The 21,516-nt window shown below is 47.8% G+C and overlaps 1 protein-coding gene across 10 annotated transcripts in view; it reads right to left on the bottom strand.

Moving 5' to 3' along the window:
* MGA (MAX dimerization protein MGA) overlaps positions 1-19,729 on the bottom strand; it is a 63,742-nt gene extending 44,013 nt beyond the window's left edge. For 4 of the 10 annotated variants that reach the window (XM_040602515.1, XM_040602518.1, XM_040602520.1 and 1 more), the window contains exons 1-3: positions 19,596-19,725; positions 6,737-7,879; positions 103-1,036 (exon numbers count right to left, since the gene is read on the bottom strand). In XM_040602515.1, coding sequence (XP_040458449.1) covers positions 103-1,036; positions 6,737-7,800 — 1,998 coding nt within the window. In that variant the 5' untranslated portion in view covers positions 7,801-7,879; positions 19,596-19,725. Of the gene's footprint in view, positions 1-102; positions 1,037-6,736; positions 7,880-10,177; positions 10,398-11,240; positions 11,418-19,595 lie in introns of those variants that run through there. The other 6 variants (XM_040602522.1, XM_040602525.1, XM_040602523.1 and 3 more) reach the window with 5 other exon arrangements.
* Between the last annotated feature and the right edge of the window lie 1,787 nt (positions 19,730-21,516).

The raw sequence follows: 21,516 nt of genomic DNA, 5'->3' as shown, positions 1-21,516 counted from the left end.
TTAAAAGAAAATGCATCTTCAGCTTGTAAGTACAAAGGGCTTTTTTTTAAAAAGAGACATTATAAAAGGTCTTGAATTTTACTCACAACAGTCAGGTTTTACCTTTGATGCAAAGGACACGAAGAGGACTCCATCAACATCTTCAAGGTCTGGCTTAACATCTGGAAGGATACTCCCAGGCCCCAGAGAGCTGTTCTTGCTTGTTATCACAGTCTTCCCTATACCTTTAGGTGGACGACCAGCCTTAGAGATTTTCAGTTTCCGTGGCCTTCCCCTTTTAGTTGTAACTGATGATAGAGTGTTTTGATTGTTACCAGAGCCTTTCAGGGACATAGGATTCTTCAGTATGCCAGGTCTTTTTCTTCCACAGATCTCTTTAGCTGAAAAATGACAACTTACTGAGCCCCTGAGATTAAAATTAGGCGATTTAGATAGAGCCCACTGGGCCTCTCTGATCGAAGAGTATTTCTGTGCCATTTTACTCCTGGGAGACTCCTTTTTCATAACTAACTCCTCAGTTACAGCGGCTGTGCCTGAGCAAGAGCCTTTGTGATTTTCGAAACACACAGGCATGGAATCCAGTATCGCACTAAAAGGGGATTTATCCTTCTTGCAAGAGGAAAGCATGGTCTGCGGCAGCTCAGATATCTTTACTGTGCTCTTTGTGACTGCACAAGGTTCCAGATAGACCACAGGCATCTTCCCACTATCCAGTTTCAGCATTTTTGCTTTAGCAACACCTGATGGACTGGCTAGCATGCGCTTCCTGGACCTGAATTCTCCATCAGTTTCATCTGTTTCACTGCATTTCATCAGGTGTTTTTGTAGGATGGGATCATCATCATCATCAGTATTGGAATACTCATCAGTCTCTTCGTCTGTGTCTTCCTGTTTCACACTTACTCCTTGAGTGCAAATACTTGACTCATAGTCATATTCATCTACTGGTTCTTCTTTAATGACTACATTAAAGTGTCCATTTGGGTCCATAGGGGATGCCACATGGGAACTGCTTTCGTAACTGCTAGCAATGGGACTGGGGGGGGGAGGAAACAAAACAACACAAGATCTTTATCAAATCTTTTCCTTTACTAAAATTCCATTACCTCCCATAACCCCTGGTAACATATTGTAAAAAACTTCCAGAATACTCCAAGACATGAGTCTGCTAAATAAGCTGTCATTTACAAGCTTACATTTTGAGAAGTGTTCAAAAAAACCCCAACAAACCAACACTGCCATCATTAAAAACAATCCAACTTCTTATCTGAACGCAGCAGCACAATTTCCTTCCCTAGTGGTATCAGGGTGACATTTGCACTTTTTCCTATTTGAGGCTCAGCATGAACCCATGCTAAACTATCATGTTTTAAATGCTCAGAAGTGGCCTTAGTTTGCTGTGTATCTCATTAAGTCACCGTACTAAAGCTATTACACTTTCAAATAAGAAGCCAAGTGAGCGCTTAATGCGCGTCAGTTTACACTGTTTAACTTTTAGTCAATTCATCCTAAAGCCACATACAGACAATTCCTAAATTCAGCTGCTGTCCCAGCTCTTACAGAATGTTAATATCCTACTGAATTATGCTCAATCTTCCAAGTCTAAGTAGTAACCTAACCAGAATTTGACATACCACACGTTAAATACTGAAGACTAATGGTGCAGTCAGTTACACTCCAATGATGGGCTTCTTTGAGGGACAGACACATCAGTCCAAAAAATAAAGTCAGCAGTTTTGTTAAGTACATCAGAAGCTGGCTCCTCAATAGCTAAGATACAAAACCAGAAACTCATCCTCAATGAACCTCAGAAAATAATAGTCTGAACTTATTTACTAAACATACCAGATAGTATTCCAATATTCCCTTTATATATATTTTATAGGATACTACATATAATTTTAATTATGTTGCTATTCAAATTGCTAGCCTGTTATTAAAAATAACAATATTGGTCAATATTAGTTAATGCTAACGTAATTTCAAATATAACAATATACTTGTAGTAACAACATATTACACATAAAGGGAATATTGATTTATTATATTGCATGTGTGTGTGTGTATATCATTAGTGGTAGTATCCATTCCCTTTCCCTCCTCCTGCTTTAAGGAATGATTACACTCAGTCGAAACACCCCCCTCCCTCCGTTGGGATCGAGGGAGGGGAAGAGGTGAAGGAAGAGGCTGCTCCTTCCTTGTGTAGACTGAGGACGTACGTAAGAGAGAAAAGCTGGGACACATGAGTCACAACATGGAGCTGGGAGTCTCCACCTCATGAAGACAGACTGCAGTGTTAGAACAGGGAGCAGACAGTCAAAACACAGATTTATATATTTACATATAACATTTCTAAGAACAAGACAGAACCTATCTAGAAAACCCGCTGTGATGCAGAAGGACACTAAGTAACCAGAATTAAGCTTGAAGCAAAAACCTGCCTTGTGAGGGAACAGCAGGCTGCAGGGGAGGGGCACACCAGTCCTGTCATCTAGTCTTCTCTGGCCAATGCATTTCCAATTAGAAAGTTTCTAGCTTTCATTTAATCAGGAATGTCAAATGCAAGATTAAAAAGCCTTCGTAAGATTAAAAAGCCTTTATTCTTCAGTGAGTTTACTGTGAAAGAGATTCTAAGACAATCCACTTGTAGCTTACGGGCAACTCAAAATCCTGTCATGTTACAGTTAGAGGTGGATTCAGTATGACAGATCCACAGTTAAAGTAAATGCTGTTAAGAAGATCTGAGTCATCTGCTCATCTATCTTAAAATTCTCTAACACAAAAAGACAAAAAAAAAAATCCAATAAATTTGCTGTCCAGGAAGAAATTTCTCATTTGAGTTCCACTGCTTCCAGTTGGAAGCCCAGTAAAGTCTGGATTTCTCCAGCCATTTTCCTTTACCTGTTGCAAGATGTACACCCAAGCTAAGGATTACCTTCCCATTAGGGATCTGGACATTATCCAGAACAAAGAAGCTCTGCTGTAAAAGTGAAATTTCTAGACACAAACGTTATTCTGCTCTGCATATTGCAACCATAAGCCAGATGGTGACCAAGAGTGAGGTACTGACCATATGATGCATGCGTATGAGAAGATCAAGTATTTGCACAAAATGCCTAACAGCATTTTTCTCGGTTTTTTGAAGTTCAAATGCAATTATCAACTTTTCAAACAATAAGCAAGTTGCTTTACAGCACTTAAGCAACTTCATTTGGCCCTTAGTTTGTGAAGTTACATACAGCATAAGCAGTCACAGAAACCTCTCTTCCAGTGTTCTATGGGAAGACGAATCATGCAAGTTTGTCCTCTCAAAATCCTTGGCTTAACCTGAGATCAGGTGAAAATGGTGCAATACACCTTAACTAGCTCTTTCTTTGCCCAATATAGAACAATGCTCATATTTAAGCAAACTTCTTTACACCTCAAGCAATGTGTTCGCCATCCTCGCTATAAAACACTAAAAGCAAAGAAACCACTTTATTGCATTTTACCAAATTAAAAGCCATTTAACTGCTCATTTATTGGAAGTACTGAGATACATGAACTCTCTTCTTTTTTTTGGTAGATCATTTAAAATATACCATGAAAAAAAATATCTGATTTCTTTTGGAATTAATCTAGCAATCTGCGGCTGAGGTGTGAAGGATGATCATTTGCCTTCCTCTTCCAAAAGGCAGGCAAGGAGGGAAGAAAAGTAAACTCTCAGACTAAATGAAATTATGAAAACAAGACTACCGGACCATTAAAAATCCCATAGTATTTATATTTTTGAAGCCAGAAATTCAGAAGACCTCCAAAGGGAAAACTGCTACGTTAGCCTGTAACTAACTTAAGAACCAATAAAGGTTGCTTATGGTTCCCCCCCACGGCCTCAACATCTGAGTGGTCCCAGGCATAAGCATTGCTATATAAGTGTCCACTCAAACTAAACATTTCTTCTCTTTACAATACCCCTGATGAAGTTAAACATACTACCAGGCCACAGAAAAAAAAAAAAAAAACAACACACAAAACAAAAAACCAAACATGCTGCCTTGTTTCTACTACAGAAAATAATCCTTTTTCTCCAAGTGCGCTAATAACTCAAGATTAAAATTATTCTCAGGTATATGCAACTTTTTACATAGTTCCATTCTCAAAAACATTCAGAAAAATTGAACATTGGTGGGCAATATGATGCACAACAGCACTAGGGACTCCACTTCCTTTACTAAGTGTCATCTGAGAGATTCTGACTGTCACTCAAATCTAAACTCAGCAGAAATCACTACCCTGCCTGAAAGCAAGACAATGCCTATCAACTACTAGTAACAGTTTATCTATGAGAAAAACATAATTGCCCAGTCTTCATTAATATGCAAATATTAATGTGTCTAGTTTGATAAACAAGAATGCCACTCAACACTGTCCCTGAAAGACCGATGTATTTATGAACAGATCTCAACCATCCAGCATGAAAATATTGTGAACAGATCTGAAGGAAAAAGGAAAACTAATGTTTTGGAAAACCCCAGAGCATTAAAAAAAAAAAAAAAGACAGTTCTGCCATTTCTTGGACAAGCTCAATTTTTTTCTTTCAAGTACAGAATCTGACTTTTTTACATAGATTACAAAAACATAAAATTAAAAACTGAACAATGTGTGAGGGTAGTTCTAGGACTGTGGTAACATTTATTCATCAAGTGATCAATGCTTCCAAGCCCAAAGAGAAAAAAAAACCCTTCACAGCCTTTCCATGCCTGTGCAGCTTTTAGCATGTTTCAGAGATACATTGTCTTGGAGGTGAAACCAGGGAAAGCATCTGACATGCTCTGGACCAAGAGAAATTAAGCCTGCTGACCTGCATCATCTGTTCTTACAGAACCTCTGTCCTTGAGTTGTTTTAAATTTAGCCTTCTAAAATGCATTTTGTTCCTTGGGAGAAAAGGGAACCAAAAAACCCAAGCTGTCCAAATTCAAACAGTTCCCCAAATAATTTGCTTTGATTACCATCTTCATGCAAACACAATGATGGAAATTTTGAACTTCTTCAACTGTAGCTGACCCCGAGTCGGGGGAGGAGGGATGGGAATAATTACTTTGCAAACAAATGACCCTTTGAGTAATTATTTTCAGAACTTTACAGGTTTACTTCCAACATGCAAAGTTATCGAAACACTTCTCCATGCTGTGTCCCTAGGAACTAAAGAAAGCCCACCCTCTCTGAAATCAGTGTACTTTCAGTCTTCAAGATGGGTTTCCCTAGAATTTGCCAAAACATTTTCGGTGCATATTAGAAGTCTAGAAGACATTCTTCTTCCTAACACACTGACACTGGAAAAGAAAGGTTAGGGCACTCTAGATCCCAAAACAATTCTATTACTCTTAAGAATTATTAAAAGTAAACTCAATCGAAGTATCAAAGTACGGAGAACTTTGTAATTTTAACTTTTTCAGTCACTCAAAAGACAAGGAAATGTTTTCCACAAGAATAAAAAAAACCCCACAAAACCAAAACTGAGCAAACCTCTGTCCTCTCTAAAACACACTGAAATAATAGTAATATAGCCTTTGAAACAAAGTGTGTAATTATGTCAGAAATACAAATTTTCTTCCTATAAGCACCAACCTCTAATCACACCATTAACATCATACTGATATCCTGCAGTTAAACAGTTTATTGGCATACTGATCTATATAAGGCTGCTTTTGTCACTAAAAGTTTGGCAGATTAAGCCTGGTATTCCCAGACAGATATGAAGAAACACGGCAGGAGAGAAACCTCTTTTTGGTTGTGGATTTTTTTTTTTTTTTTTTACATCAATTCTTCAGGTTTCAAGTATTTTGAGCATCTCTTGACACATTAACTATTCACCAAATTTGCTCTATTCTAATGTTTACATTTTGGAAATTAAAGTGAAAGGGCAGTAAAACAATAGGTTTCGTCAGGCTTGCTTTACCACCATGAACCTTACTGGTTAGCAGGTTCCACGCTACGGGTAGGCTCTCAATATACACTAGATTGCTCCACTACCATTTGTGTGATACGAATAGAATGGTTCAAAGAGTCAATACGACATAAGTACATAGACATGAAATAACCACAGAGTAAATAAAGGTCTGAACAGTGTAACAGTTTGTTGTTTTTGTTTTTTTAAGTACTTCCCTAGGCACAGATTCTCTTACCTCGCATGAGGCGACTACCGCTAGGCAGGCTACCTCATGCTACTATGTGGAATAAAAAGAATTCACATGAGCAGTTACTGCCAAAACAGTGGCATGCTGCCAGTTACAACTGCCTTGTAGCAATCCCTACACATATCTGACCTAAATCCCCACCCATCCACTAATGAAAACTGAAGATAGAGACAGCACGTTGCTGCAGTAACCCTAAAAAGAAAAGCAGTGTTTTGATGACTGCGATGTGCTATGTTTAAAAGTCTGAAAAACTAAATGTAGCCTTCTAAAATGCTAAGACAGTTAAGAGAAAACCCTCAACACTCCTTTACAAAGGGATTTTGCAAAGCAACATAAGAAAAAAAGACACTTAACCCTTACGCTCCTCAAACACATTAAAGTCCAGACTGATGGATGACTGTTTATGTGAAGAAAAGCTTTTAATAATACTAAGTGTTCTGCCATTTCAGATCAGGCAACCTTTAGCTGTGCCTCTGTATACTGAGCATCCTGTTATTTAATGTTTTACCAAAGACCCCACTCAACCAGTACCTGTGCTAAAAATATAATGTTAACCCACCTTTCCGAGACTTCTTGTTTTAGCTTTGGCGTATCACCCGAAGACAGGTCAGTGTCCAGGAAACTCAGGAAGTCCCTTTCTGCATTAAAAGACTCTTTGTCCAGATCAATATCTGATGGGTTTTGACCAATGAATGAAGAATCTAAATTTCTCTGATGTAAATCTAGCCCATCAACCTCAGCAGGTCGAGCGCGAATGCCAGCTGTGCTAAAAACATCACCTCCTTCCAATTCTAAGTTACTATTTTGTTTCACATCACGCTGAGGTCGACCATTCAACCCATCATCTCTGAATCCTTTTGCAAAAGGATTGTAATCTATTTTCAGCTGGGTGATCTGGATGTTCTGGTAGGCTGTAACTGCAAAGAACTCTGTCTGTGGAAAGGTAAATGTATGGACATCAGGGCCATTGAGCTGAATGACTTCTGTGGCTTTGTCTGCAGGCACCAAGTGAAGTCGTGGCAGGTAACGGTGCATAGAATGCAAAATTATATGACCTTCCTGGTCCAGGGTATTGTTGGTAAGTTTGAGTTTGTAGAAGGATACTGGCTGGTGCATCCAGTACTGGCCTGTGGAAGGGGATTCTGGATGAATAAACACTCGCCCGAGAACATGCGGTTCTGCCTTCCCACTGGGCTCCCACCAACGGCCATTCCATTTGTACCGGTGATTGTCCACAGGGGATATGTCCATGACTAGGATGTACTTCTGACCAGCATCCAGACCTGTAATCCAGTATCGGCAGTATGGGAACATGCGTCTCCCCTGCTTCGTCAGAATCATCTCTGTGTTGCGATGGTAGAATTCATTCCACATACTGTTGTTATCTAGGGTGACAGTAATGCCCCCTGAGACACAGTCAGCTGGGAGGCAGGTCCTGACTTTGGATTTTATTTGGGTTGATACACTGCTGGCAAGAGCACAAGCATCGCGGTTCGCTACTAGGATTCCTTGGTCAGCTTTTCCGTTTCCCTGCTGTGGTTTCAAGATGACAAAAAAAGCAGGCGCTGCACCTGAGACAGTCCCACCATCCCGGCTACCCAAGACAATCTGCTGTTTCTCCATGATGAGCACGCTTTACAAGCTCTCAAGTCAAACACAAATTCTACACAGTTCTGATAATCTTCTATGCGTGTTCACCATTCTGGAAAAAAGGAAAAACCCAGTTAAATTTATTCAAATACAGGCTAGGAAAGTAATTCTCATGAGAAATCCTTTTTGAGACAGTTCTCTGCATTAAAAACGTAAAGACGACAATCAGTACTATAGAATCGACCACAATTAAGATATATCAAACTAAGGTTGCCTGTGTGTACATAATCTAGGCCTTACAGACGTGGGGGCTATCACACCTTCAAAGTGTATTGTCACATAATACTTTGCCACAACAGGACTCCCTGCTTTGCTTGATATTTCAAAGTGCTCTTTGTTCTGATATTGCCTCCAGATCATTTGCTTAACAAACAGCATTTGGCAAAACATGCAGAAATTTCCCAAAGAGCAAATGGTATATATGTGGCACAAAGGCAGAAGTAATTTGCTCTTGCCAGAAAAAAAGCATTCCCAGAGGTCCAAAACTTCTCAAAAACGAAAAGGGGGAAAGAAAGGAGTGGGGTGGGGAAGTTAAAAACATTTTTCCCACATTTCTTTTATCTTTTATTGAAAGAAGCCTAAGTCTGCATGGTTGGTATTTCTTCGGTCCTTCCCCCACCCCAACCCCAACTTTTAAACATCTGCCCAGGGCAGAGACAAAGGAAGAAGGGAAGAAAATAGTTCAGACTTATAAGCTTTGGGGGAAAACAGACAAACTAACCCCACAAAAGACCATGTAGCTAAGACCAGATTGATGAATGTGAAGCACCAGGCAACCTTAGTTACATCTATCTTCTAAATTACAGGAATAATTTAAGTCTAGTAAGAAAACACTTGTACTCTTACGATTAGCCTAATCACTGTTTAGGGAACTAAAAAAGTTACCTTTATCTGCATATACACAATTCGCCTTTTGTGACTACCTCACAGGGTGAAGTGTTATGTCAACACTCTAACAAAAGATCATAAACAACTTCATTATAAACAGCTTGCACATTTCTCAATGTGAAAATTTAAAAGCAAGTGCTCTGTTAACTCACGATTGCCATTCCCACATTCAGATGTTTGTATTTTGATTCTTCTTACATACAGAATACACAATAAATGACTGAGTCTTGTATCAAACATCTAATTGTTGAGAACCAAGAGACAAGAGTGAACCACCATCACGAGGAGTTAGCTAACGAAATCAATTGTATTCCTTTCCAGAGATTTAATTCAAAATTCAAAGTTTTAAGTTAACTTGGTATTCAGTAAGACTTTATTGTGTTAGAACTGGGGCACTGTAGGAGAAAGCGCTCCTCTGTACAAACCAGCTGCCACACACATGTGGGAAATGACCTCAAAGCTCAGAAGACAAGCAATTTATACTCCATGATAACTGTTCTTGACACCTAGGAAATATGAGAGATCTACCCTCTAAACTTTGCACTTTAAAACTTCATGTATAAGTTAAGACTGGAGGAAGAAAAACCCAAAACTGTTCTGCACAAAGTTGTTCTGCATAAGTTTTGAAACCTGTGAAGTTACAAGATCTGGTTTTCAGTTCTACTTTGAAGAGGAAGCACTTCCCCAGAAACACAGCCACAATCACCCAGGACTACCGAACAGCACCTGGAATGCAAAATGAATTAGCTGTGCAAAATCAGCTTCATATTTTCTGTTTTAAGAACGTTGCCCTGCTTTTTCAGTCAAGCACATCTTAAGCCCCAGCAATGCCAAAAGCTATCCATCAAAAAAACCTTTTTGAATGTTCGTCTATGAACACACAATAGAAATACAAACATCTGATTAAAACTCCAAGATACACAGAGTGGGGAGAAATAGATGCTATCCTAAGCTGTATGTGATTTTCCACCAAATTACCCTCCCTACATACATATACAGCATGTTCATACCTATACTGAACACAGTCAGAGTGACTTCACATTAATACTGTGCAATATACATCAAAATTGTATTAGGTCATGAAGGAAATACACTATCAAAGTGATTTCAAATCTAGTTTAGGATAGGCAGAAAGCCTGTGCCTTTAAATTTACTTGAGGAAGAACTTACATACACCAGAAATAAATTCAAAAAAGCTCAACCAGCATGCATTCAACAAAAATTCTATGTAAAGAGCTACCGAGTCATAGCTTCTATTTTCCAGTGTTTTAAGTTCTTATACTGCACTGCTGCAGATATTTCTACCGTAACCACCGCTCACAGAATCGAGTCAGTCTAGGATGCATATGGTTACAATGTGATTATGTGCAATTACTGTAGCCAAAAGCCACGTTATTTCAGTGTTAACATTGTCTACTGCAGGAACAGTTTCACACATTTTATTACACTTGGTCATACACACCAGCCTGTTTTACTATAGCATGGAGGTTCTAATGCAGCATTGCCAGGAAAACGTGTGTATCTGTGGAAGCTGAAGTTCTAATTGGTTTCAGGTATCTCACTTCTCTACCCATACACAGACCTTGTATTTGAGAAGCAACCTAAACAAGACAGCAGCCAAAACCACTCAAAAATGGCACTAACACGTGCTAAAAGCAGGAAGACAACCAGATACAAAAAAAAAAAAAAAAAAGTTAAAAAAAAGCAGCCGCAAAAACAAAACCCAAACCCCGAGCCAAGCCAGCCCGCAGAGGAAAGCACGGAGTGTGCACCCAAGCCCGCGGGCAGGCACTCCGCTCGGGCTACTGGCGCCGTTAGGCTCGGCGGGCCGGGGCACCTCCCGCCCGGCTGGGAAGAACCGTCAGGCACCGGCGGGGGCCGCAGCCGCCCCAGGCCCACGGTACAGTACAGCACAGCACGGCCCGGCCCGGCCCGGCCGCCCGCCGCGTTGCCGACGGGAGCCCGGCGCCGGGCCCAATGGCAGCGAGCGCGCCACGCGCGGCGCTGCCGTTCAACACCGCGGCGGCGGTGCCGCCCGCCGGGGCCCCCGGAGGGGCCGGCCCGGCCCGCCGAACGCCCCGCCTGGGGCAGGTGGCGTCACGGCCGAGCGGCGCACTTGTCGTCCGCCCCCACTCCCCCCCCGCCGGCGGCCGGAAGCTTCGGGACGGGGACGGGGATGGGGACGGGCAGCCGCCGCCGCCGCCGCCGCCGGGAGCCGCCCGCGCTCTTCCGCGCGCGGCTGGCGGCGGGAACGGCGCACGTGGGGGAGGCCACACCGCCGCCGCTCGCCGCCGGGCCCCGGCGCGGCGCCGGTCGGCGAGAGGAGCGCGGCGCGGCCGGGGCGAGCCCAGGCCCGACGCGTCGCCTCGCGTCGCCGGCGGGGAGCGGCCCACGGGCCCGGGCCCCGTCGCCTCGTGGCTGCGCCTGGTGTCAATTTTCGCAGCTCGGGAGGCGGGCGGGCGGCGGCGGGCGGGGGCGCGCGGGGCCGGGCCGGGCGCGGGGCGGCCCCGCGGGGCGGAAGTTACCGTGGCGCGAGGCGGGGGGCGGCCCCGCTTCCTCCTCTCCTCACGCGGACCGTGTGTCCGCCAGCTGGGGACAACGTGCGTGCGCACCGCCGTGACGTCACCGCGCCGCAGCGCGCGCAGGCGCGCACCGCCCACTGGCGGCTCCCCCCCCCCCGCCCTCCCGCCTGCCCGTCACGTGCCCGCGCCGAGCGCGGGGCCCGGCGCCCGGCCCTGCCCGCCCCCGCGCGCCGCCGCTCCCGCGAACCTTCTCGAACGGGCGCGCCGCCGCCGCCGCCCTTCGAGGCCCCGCGGAGGCGCGGGGCCGCCCCGCCGCCCCTCCGGCCCGGCGGAGGGGCCCCGGCCCCGCCTCAGGTCACGGGTCTGGCGCAGGGCCCGCCGGCGGCGGCGGCGCCTCCCGCGCTGGCGCACGACGGCCGGGGGGCGGCGCCGGCGGGATGCGCTCCCCGGCCGGGCCGGACGCGCCCCCCCCCGCCCCCTTCCCCGGGGCACCGGCAGCCGCGAGGGCAGCGCGCCCCACGCCCCCCGGAGAGCGGCCGCCGAGAGACGGGCAACCCGCCCCCCAAGCCCGGGGCGGAACTTGCCCCCGCAGGGCCCGAGGCGCCGGGCAGCGCGGAGCGGCCAGATCGCGCGGCCCGCCCCCAGGGCAGGCACCTGGCTCGGGAGCTGCGCCCCGGCTGGCGCACCCGCACACCCCGCACCGCACCCCAGGCACCTCCGGCAACGAGCCCATCACCACAACCGCGACCGATAAGGGAGCCCACGCCAAAAGGCAGCGCAGCTGCAGGGAAACCGCCCCGCGCAGCCCTCCGCTCCTGCTCCTTCCCCCGAAGGATACTTACTTTACAACCCCGCACCCATTACCAAAGGACGGATATTCTCACGCAGTGGGCGAAAGGAAAGGCGTCGGAGGAAGCTGGCTGACACCTGCCACAGACCAGAATTCTGCACCGCCCGCGGCCTGCCACAGCCAGCAGGTCCCGCAGGGCTGCCCTGCCATTTAACGCCACCTTGCCTTTACTGTCGGGGTGCAGCCAACAGGCAGCACAACAGCAACGTCGCAAAGGCCAGCACCCCTCTGAAGGCATCTTGGCAACAGAAATTTACACTACGGGAAAGTATCTCAAAGCACGGAAGAAAATACATTTTTAAGACACATGAAAAACATGCAGCAAAGCAGCAATAACGGGAGGTCTGCAGGAGTCAAGACCATGGAGCACTTGTCCCCTTCTAACATGAAGAATGAGCTCAGGCTGAAAAAACTGAGGACTGAGCACATCCGCTGCACTGAGAAAGTGCTTAAATACAAAATTCTGCAACTATGAAAGAAAGATTGTGGGTTTGATACTTCTAGCAGTTTACAAAGAAGGTACGGGGGGGCAGAGGCAAAAGGCAAGCTGGAGCCCCACTGCAGTGGATTGGGCTGCGGTAGAGTTAATTTTCTTCACAGTAGCTAGTACAGGGCTTTTAGGTTTGTGCTGAAAGCAGCGTTGATAATAGAGAGATGTATTAGTTATTGCCTGTCACCCCACCCCACAGCGAGCAGGCTGGGGGGGCACAAGGAGCTGGGAGGGGACACTGCCGGGACAGCTGATCCCAACCAACCCAAGGAATATTACATGCCATATGACATCGTACTCAATATATAAAGCTGGGGGAAGGAGGAGGAAGCAGGGATGACATTCAGAGTGATGGCGTTAGTCTTTCCAAGTCACCGTTAGGCGCGATGGAGCCCTGCTGTCCTGGAGAAAGCTGAACACCTGCCTGCCGATGGGGAGTAGTGAATGAATTCCTTGTTTGCTTTGCTCGCGTGGGTGGCTTTTGCTTTATCAACCTGTCTATCTCAACCCACAAGTTTCCTCACTTTTAACCTTCCAGTTCTCTTCCCCATCCCACTGGGGAGGAGCAAGCAAGCAGCTGTATGGGGCTTAGTTGCCAGCTGGGGTTAAACCACGACACACATATACTAGGTAAGGTTGGCAAGGTGGAAGAGAAACACCCCATATGCTGGCAACAGCAGATTTGGAGAGGAAAAAAAGGTTCAGAGGAATTAGAAGAGATACATTAAAAAAAAATCATAAAGAGATGGCATTCTTTTTCCTAAGGGTCATACATGTTCGGCCATTCTCTAAGACAGCTTCACATTATGGTTCTCTCTTGGAAGTTTCTAAAACATCTTCACACGAGAAAAAGCCAAGGCTAACAGCCAAGTGCTTGCACATTTCATACAGCAAATGGGATGTAAAGGGAAGGAATCAAGAAAGCCTTCCAGTTTAGCTATAAACATGGGGCGGAGGGGTGCAGCTCAACCAAGGACCTGGGGACTGCCACACCAGCTCTGTGTGTGTGTAGGCACATCTGTGTTGCTCTAAAGCGCCAGGTCATGGGCTGGAGAGGTGCTGGACATCAGGGAACTGGGGTAGTCCCAAGCCAGCCAAGACAGACAGCAAATACCAGCACCTGGAGCACGGCTATCAGCAACTGGGGAGACTGGGCTCCCTCAGGAACCAGCTGCTGGGCAGACCGAGTGTCTAAGCCCAGCTGCTGGAGGGAGTCTACCTTGTACAAACATACATGTGTATATGTAAAAAGACATATACACACACACTTTCTCTTCTCACTAGCAGACCTCCACCCTGCTCAGATGGGGAGGGCAGCAGGATAAGGCTGTTGCTGCTGTCTGCGTTGCCGTGAGTATCCATGTGTCTCTGCCTGATCTGTATGGCCAGACATGTCTACATGTATGTATCACATATACATGTGCTCTGTGTGCTTGTGCGCACTGGCAATACATTTTTAGCCTCACTACTGGTTACACCTAGGGCACGGAAAGCTGACAAAGCCAGGACAGTATTTTTTCCCTTAACAAATGCCATCAGAAATAATTACACCAATTAAAAAAACTAAGTCACGTTGCCCAAGATTGATCAGGGATAGTCATTTTATACCTACAGCAATCACATACTAGGTATAGCAGTCATCAGGTTTTAGGGTCACAGGATACCTTGACACTCAATTTTGTATTAAGCAATATGTTTAGGAACAGCAATGGTACAGAAATAAGCCTTTTTTTCTTCAGCAAGAGGGCCATTTGTACAACTAAGAGCAACCACACAGAAGAGCAGACAGTGCCACACTCACAGCCCACAAGCCACATGTTCCAGTGACGAACAGAACAGAAGCAACACCAGAGACTGTTGACCAGGGATTTTGCCAAGATCTTACCTAATGCAAGGAGAAATCCTTGCCTGCAGCAAAAGTAGAACCTCTAGTTTATCAGGAAAAGAGATTCACCAGTAGAAGTCACAGCAGCACCACAGATTCCCAGCAGCTTAAGCAACCTGGTTCTGAGCAGCTTATAGCTGACAAGGAACAGGAGTACTGCAATAAAGAACCACATCCCATTCAGATCAGTACAGACACCAGTTTTAAGGCCTTGTTTGTGCTAAATGCCAGCTGGTGACACAGAAATCAACTACTCTGCACCAAATGAATACTGCCGTCCATGATCAGAGGGAGCTACCTTACACTTACCAGTAATGAGATGGTTGTCTTTGAAATGCTGAAGTCCACTACCAAGAAGTACCCTCTTCCCCAAAATGCTTCTTTCAGACATATTCCCTGTTGTGCAGCACCTCAAAAATACAAACCACAGTCTTTACATACTGTACTTCAGTATCCAGTAAATCACATGCCTTCTTTCAGTAACACTTAGAAGCATAAAGCACCAGTTCAAGCCTACACACTATAACTAACACAGAGCCCATAACTTTCACTACCCAGCAGTGTGGAGACTGCTAGTCGGAGCTGTAGCAAAGAACTATTATTCAGTCACTCTTATTTCTAACCAGTCTCAAAAAAAAAAAACCCCAACAAAATTCCAGCAACAGACCAGGAGCTGGAGGGTCACAAGGCCCAGGTTTGCAGAAGATCTGTATGTGGGAGAGCAACGCCTTGCAGATGCAGTAAAGCAGAAAGTAATAGTTGCCACCCTATGGAAAACATAAGAGAGGTGCCAATTACGGTTCTTGATAGCAAACCCCTATCCCTTTTGAATACAAAGATCTCTACTACACAAGTAGATACATGACAGGGAATTTCTGTCACACAGTATACTTTGAAAGGCATACTACTGGAGCATACAAGAGATTTTAATTTCTCAAATTCACTAGCTAAAACCAGCAGCTATCAAAACCAACTGTGCCAACGTAACACACCCACAGCAGCAGTCAGTCAGCAGAGCCTAGCCTACAAGTTACCACTAACTACGACCCAGCAGCCCTGACAATCACACAAAGTCCCAAGTTTTGGCCATTTATATATATATATATCTTAGAGACCTGAAAATCTAGTGACATTACTGTCAGAAGAATTATGCCCATGAAAAGGGTTAAAATACAAAACCATATGTTCTTCAGCCAATGTTTTGCCCCTCTGGAGAATGACTGGCACAGCAGCACCCCACAAAAAAAGTCTGCTAATTCTGAACCTCCAGGTTGGATTAAGCTGTCTATAGAAGGGTATCTAGTCCCACCTTCTATACCGTAAGTGGCCCCGCTGGCCTCCCACTGCTTCTGCGGAACAGTATTAGCCTCCTAGAGCTGAATGAAGTTTGCTCCACACAGATGTCTCTAATATATTGCAGCATCTGTGACACCTCCAGACCCCTGTCCTGGGGCAAAAAGTCCCAGCCTAAATCTACTTTAAAAAAAAAAATTTACATAATTTTATTTCTGATAGAGAAGTAGCTTAAATTCTTCCTTTAGCTGTAGTGAGGAAGTATAATAACATAATCCAGTGTCAAGACAAGTAAAGGTGTAAGTGGTGGCAGAATCTAGCCAAGAAGCGTGGGATTAAAAAAATTTCTTGCAAGAAGTAAAACTGTTGCAAGGGAGGAGGGGGGGAAGAGAGCACACATGCAAGAAATCTGCCTTTCCACGTTTAGGTTTCCTTGCTGATGCAAACACGCTAAAACGCATGCTCCAGCCACACAGAGAATAAATACACTATTCCCACAGCAAGTATGGCACAGCTTGTGTGCCATCAGATTTCAGCCCAGAGCACTACTTCATACTAAAACCAAATTCACTTCATTACTTTATGCAAAAAAACAAATCCATTTGACACTCAAGAGCCCTGACTACTGCAGGATTGAATAGGTGGCAGTTCAGGAAGTGTTGCATCAACCCTCAGCTACACCCCTGCAGAATCAGAGGGCAAACACTTGGAGGGGGATACCTGCTTTGCCTCTCCAATACCAACACTCTGCCACCACAACCCGAACTTTCAGTCCCCCATGAAGATGGTGCTTTGTTTAACAGCATTAATCCTGCAGTGTACAGTATTCTCCAGCTCCCGAGAGCTACCAGAACTTTTGGAAAATACAGAAATCTTCCCAAACATTGAAGATCGCAAAATGGAAACATAGACACAATCCATTTATATGAAGTATGAACCACCGGTGGAGACGGCAGGGAGAAAAGCCAGTGCTCACTACTAATAACTGCTCCTTTTTTATCTGTATACAATATTATTATTTCAGCATTTAAAATAATGCATTTTACATTGCTTCCCGTATTTTATTAAGAAGTTGTTGATATGCCCACCACCCACAAAATCAATGACTGCTGTATTTTTTTCCAATATGCTATTGTTTCAACTACTTTCATAAAAGAATAAAGCAACATTTCATGCTTTTTACCATGCAACACTGGCAGAAACAAGCCATAATCAACATGAGTTACACCATTTTGATGAATTTCAGTCCCTTTATGGCCATTATGAGGAACATTTATCACATACATGAAACTTCAGCTGGGGATCTTGCCCACATCAGGGGGTGGGAAGAGAGCAAAAAATAAGAAAATTCAGCAAAACAAGCCAGGCAAGTAAAAAACCCCTCACCTGAGCTCAGGACCATACTGCTCACTCAGTCATTGTCTTACAGAGATACTTATTGCTACCAGTCACCAACAGCTCATTGAGTTAGAACTGCCAGGGAACCTCTATCCTCCCTTTAAGTTATGGTGAAAAAGACAGTAACACCAATTTAAGTGCCAGACTGTTGCTGATGGGCTCCAGGTTTGCATCTGTCTTTGTTATTGATTTATTGACTTACCCCATGGTCAGACAGACCGTGCTGTATTAGCAGAAAGCACTGTACTGGCAAGAGTTAGAAAAACAGCACAATTCCATCATCACAAGTATTTGCTTAACACCAATCAACTCACAATCTTGAAATTATCCAAATTGGCTCTTCCTGAAGATAGCGACTGTAGCAATAAATGCAAACATTTTCACTGTAGATACATTTTATCTGGCTCCTAAGTTCATCTTCTGTCTTTTAGGCTGTTTACATCCCTTACTGCCTTTCTGTTTTGGGCTTGATTAAAAAAAACCCAAAACACACAAACAAACAAACAACCCCAAAAACCTAAACCAAACTTTCTTCTGGTTTCTTTCTTCTCATGACAAGCCTTCACCATTCTTATAATAAACCACCACCACACATCACATCCTTAATTATGTAAGAACAAGAATGAAGTAAGCCTTGCTAGTGTCACAGCTAATGGCACTGTTTCCTATGTGCATACTATGGCTGAATTTTTTAGTAGATCCTCTGCTGTCCATGAAATGGCAAATGGACAACAGCCTATTCTTAGAGAGCTCTTTCTCACTCCTCCAGGCAGAGATCTGTTTCATTGTGTTTGTAAAAACAATGCCTTGGACTTCCCATTCCTTAAGAAATTAGGTTTTGAAAAGCCAACATACACAACCACATACTTTAGAAGTGAACTAGCTGATTTGAGTGTAAATGAAGAAGTGGCATGAGCATAAAACGAAAGAATTTCAACATATTTTTTTTTCTAGTAGGTGACCAAACAAGTTTGTTCACAACTGGGACTGACACTGGTTTCCTCCAGTTGCCAGCTTCCCTCCCAGGGCAAATGCACAACAGTATCTGCACCAACACAGAGCAAACGGCGGGTGAGGTTAATAGTCAGCTGCTGCCACATAGAATATGCAAGTGAACAAATGCTGCCCGTCTCTGCAAGACCTAAGGACTGTGCTTCCCCCCTGCCACGTAAACACACATGCGTGCACAAAAACATTCGCCCACAGCAACGTTTTTCAAGCAGAATCAATTGTCCATGCCGGTTCTCAGTACAGACACAAGGAATGGTGCCCCGAGGGCACTGAAAGGGTGCTACAGCTGCAGAGCCAGCGGCTGCACCGGGCAAAACACCTTGAAGCGGCAAGGCCAGTTCATCGGCTTGTCCTGAAAACCTTCTGTTTTCGAAGTCTGCAGCAGCTTCGAATCTTCAGGGCTTCAGCTCACTCCATCGAGTGCGATTAAAGACGAACCACGAGTGCAGCCACGGCGGAGTATGCGTGACTGCGTAAGCTCCGGCATCTCAATAAGCTCAAGCCATGTTACTGGAAACCACTCAGCTACGCAGCCTGATGAAATAACTGCTCACCTTCACGCCTAGCGACCGGGCTCACCGCCACATTTATTTAACGCCCTTTTACACTGCTTACGGGCTGGCACGGCAACCCAGGCCGTGCAACGGCCGCCGAGCCCGCACCCTACCCGGCTCCCCTCGGCGGCACCGCAGGGCGGGCCGGGCGGACAGCCCCGCCAACCGAGCCGCCTCCCGCGCCGCGCCGGGCGCTCCGCCTAGGCCGGGGGGGGGGGGGGGGGGGCCGAAAGTGCCGGGACGGCAGCGGGCGGGCAGCCGAGCCTCCGGGCCGGGCGGGGCAGGGCGGGAGCCGGGGGCCGCTGCCCCCGCCCACCGCCTCCCGCGGCCAGCCGGGGCGCAAGCGCGCCGGGCCGCCCCGCTCCGCCTCCGCCGGGCCCCCGCAGCCAGCCCGGCCCGCCCCCCGAGTCAGCCGGCGGGCACCGGGGCAGGGCTCCCCGGGAGCGTCCCTCCCGCCCAGCCCCGGCCCGGGGGTAGGGGGGAGGGCTCTAGCCACGCCTCCACCTGGGGACAGGCCCCGGGAGCGCCGCGGCTCTAGGAGGCGGCAGCTGCCCGGGGCCGGGCCTCACCCGACCCTTCCCCGGCCGGAGAGCTAGGATGCCGGGCCGCTCGCTCTCTCCCACCCCCTCCACCCGGTGACCGCCCGCGGCACGGTGGGGGTGAGGCGGCCCCGCGGCCCCTCGCCTCAAGCACGGCCCTGCGGCCCGAGGGGAGGGAGCGCGCACGCGCGGCTGGGCCGCCGCGCTCACGTGACACGCACACCTCCCGCCACCTCCTCGAATAAAACTTCCGACCCGGGGCCCGGGGGGTAGGGGGCGCGAGGGGTCCGGGTCGGGGCGGCGCGGCGGGCAGAGCCCCGGGGCCGGCTGGCTCCTACCTGCCTCCCGCCGCCGGCGCCCCGGACCACGCGCCCCACTCGCGGCCTTCGCCTGCCACGCGCAACCTCCTGCCGTCTTCATTGGCTGCCGCGGCCCGTCACGTGGGCCGCCCCCCACTTCCTCCTGCCCCCCCCGCCCCCGCCCAGCGGCTACCGGCCAGGCCGTCCCGGGAGGCGGGCGGCGCTCGGGGGGGCGCAGCCGACGGCGGCCGCCCTGAAACCGCTTCGCGACGCCCGCCAGCGGCGCGCTGCCGATTGGCCCTGGCCGCCCGCTGACGTACTTCCGCTCCCCGGCGCCGGGCCACGCCCTTCCTGCCCCTCCTCCGCCCTCGCGCGAGGGAAACACGCCGCTCGCGCGTGGGCCGCACGGCGCCGGTGCTGGGCGCCAACCCGCGCTCCCTCACGGCTGGCGGTGCCGCCCGCCCGCGCTCCCTCATGGGCTGGCGGCGAGGGGCGCCCGTTCTCCCGCCCGCTCTCCCTCCCTCACGTCCGGCGGTGAGGGGCGCTGGCCCGCCCGCCCTGCCTCAGCGGCCGGCGGTGTCGCTCTACCGCCCGCCCGCCCTCCTTCCCTCACGCCGGGGGTGAGGGGCGCCCGCCCCTCCCGCCTTCCCTCCCCGCTCTCCCTCGCGGCCGGCGGTGAGGGGCGGCCCTCCGGCGGCGACAGGGTCCCCTTCCGGCGCAGGGGGCCGCTGCCCGCCGCCTCCCGCCCTCGCCTCCCCTCCTCCCTTCAGCCCGGCGCCGTTCGCGAACCCCGGCAGAATGCTGCGGCGTTCCGGGGGCGGGTGGGGCCCCGGCCCAGTTAAACGTGGGGCACAAACGTTCCTGCCCCCTCCCGGCGCGGGCCGCCCGTTCACAATAGGCACAGGGAGCTCAGCAAACAGGCGGTGCAGCCCCTCCGCACCGGGACACGTTCCGTAATGCCTCCAAATGCACCGGCCCGGCAGCACTTGTGGCCTCAGGGGAACCGTGGTCCAGAAGGCCTATATTCGGTCCAGAGTGAAAGAGTGGAAGAAATGCTGAAGAAAAAAAAAAGTAAACAAGCACACACACCCCCACGAGCTACAGGCAGCACACGTGCTGAGGCTGGCCAAATTGGGTGGCCATCGTGACCAGCAGTGCGGCAACTGTGTTGATGAAGAAGGCGAGGCATCTTGCACCACCTGGGAAAATAACTTCAGGCTGGCTTGATGGCATGTCATGGAAGCTAATTAAAAACGTGAACAAAAAGTGATGGTAAACAGCACATAACATAGCCCTGGGCCTAAATTCCTGCGGTGGAGGTCTTGGCCTCGAAAGGTGCTCAGTCAGGGCAGCAAGCAGCATTCGCCAGGCACTGTAACCTTACTGAGAATTTGCAACAATGTGGCTGAGTACATGGGGGACACGAAAAGGTGTCTAATTAGGTACAGAGTTATACTTTTACAAAAGTGAACTTCCTTTTCAACTGATTCTGAATCCAGGGATTGGTTCCAAGATCACCAAGAAGCTCAAGAGTATCTTCTCTCACTATTTAGATAAACATTTTTGAGGCATCCAAATACAAAGGTTACAAACATACTGACTGGCGCACGGGCTGAACTTTTGGTGGGCTTTTGCATCTGGCAGCCAAAGTCTGAAGGCATTTGGGTGTCAGCTAGCAGAGTGAACGCTGGTGAGCTTATCTCCTGTCTCTGGGGAAGCTCGTGAGCAGATGGAAGGACAGCTAAGAACCCCTGCTACTTACTAAAAGAAGTTTGGTGCCCACTTCCCAGCTGCAAGATGTGTTTTAGTTACCAGGCCAAGCAGAGGAAACATCAGGCAAAGGAAATTTGCCATCTGACATTAAATATAATTATGTTGCAAACCCAGGAAAGGATAAAGAAATAATGCAATCAGAGGTGCTGGGGCTCTGGATGAAGGAAAGTTAACACATGCAGGGGAA

This window comes from Falco naumanni, chromosome 7, assembly GCF_017639655.2.
Source record: "Falco naumanni isolate bFalNau1 chromosome 7, bFalNau1.pat, whole genome shotgun sequence".
NCBI classification, from domain to species: Eukaryota; Metazoa; Chordata; class Aves; order Falconiformes; family Falconidae; genus Falco; species Falco naumanni.
This window is presented reverse-complemented; position numbering and strand designations above follow the sequence as displayed.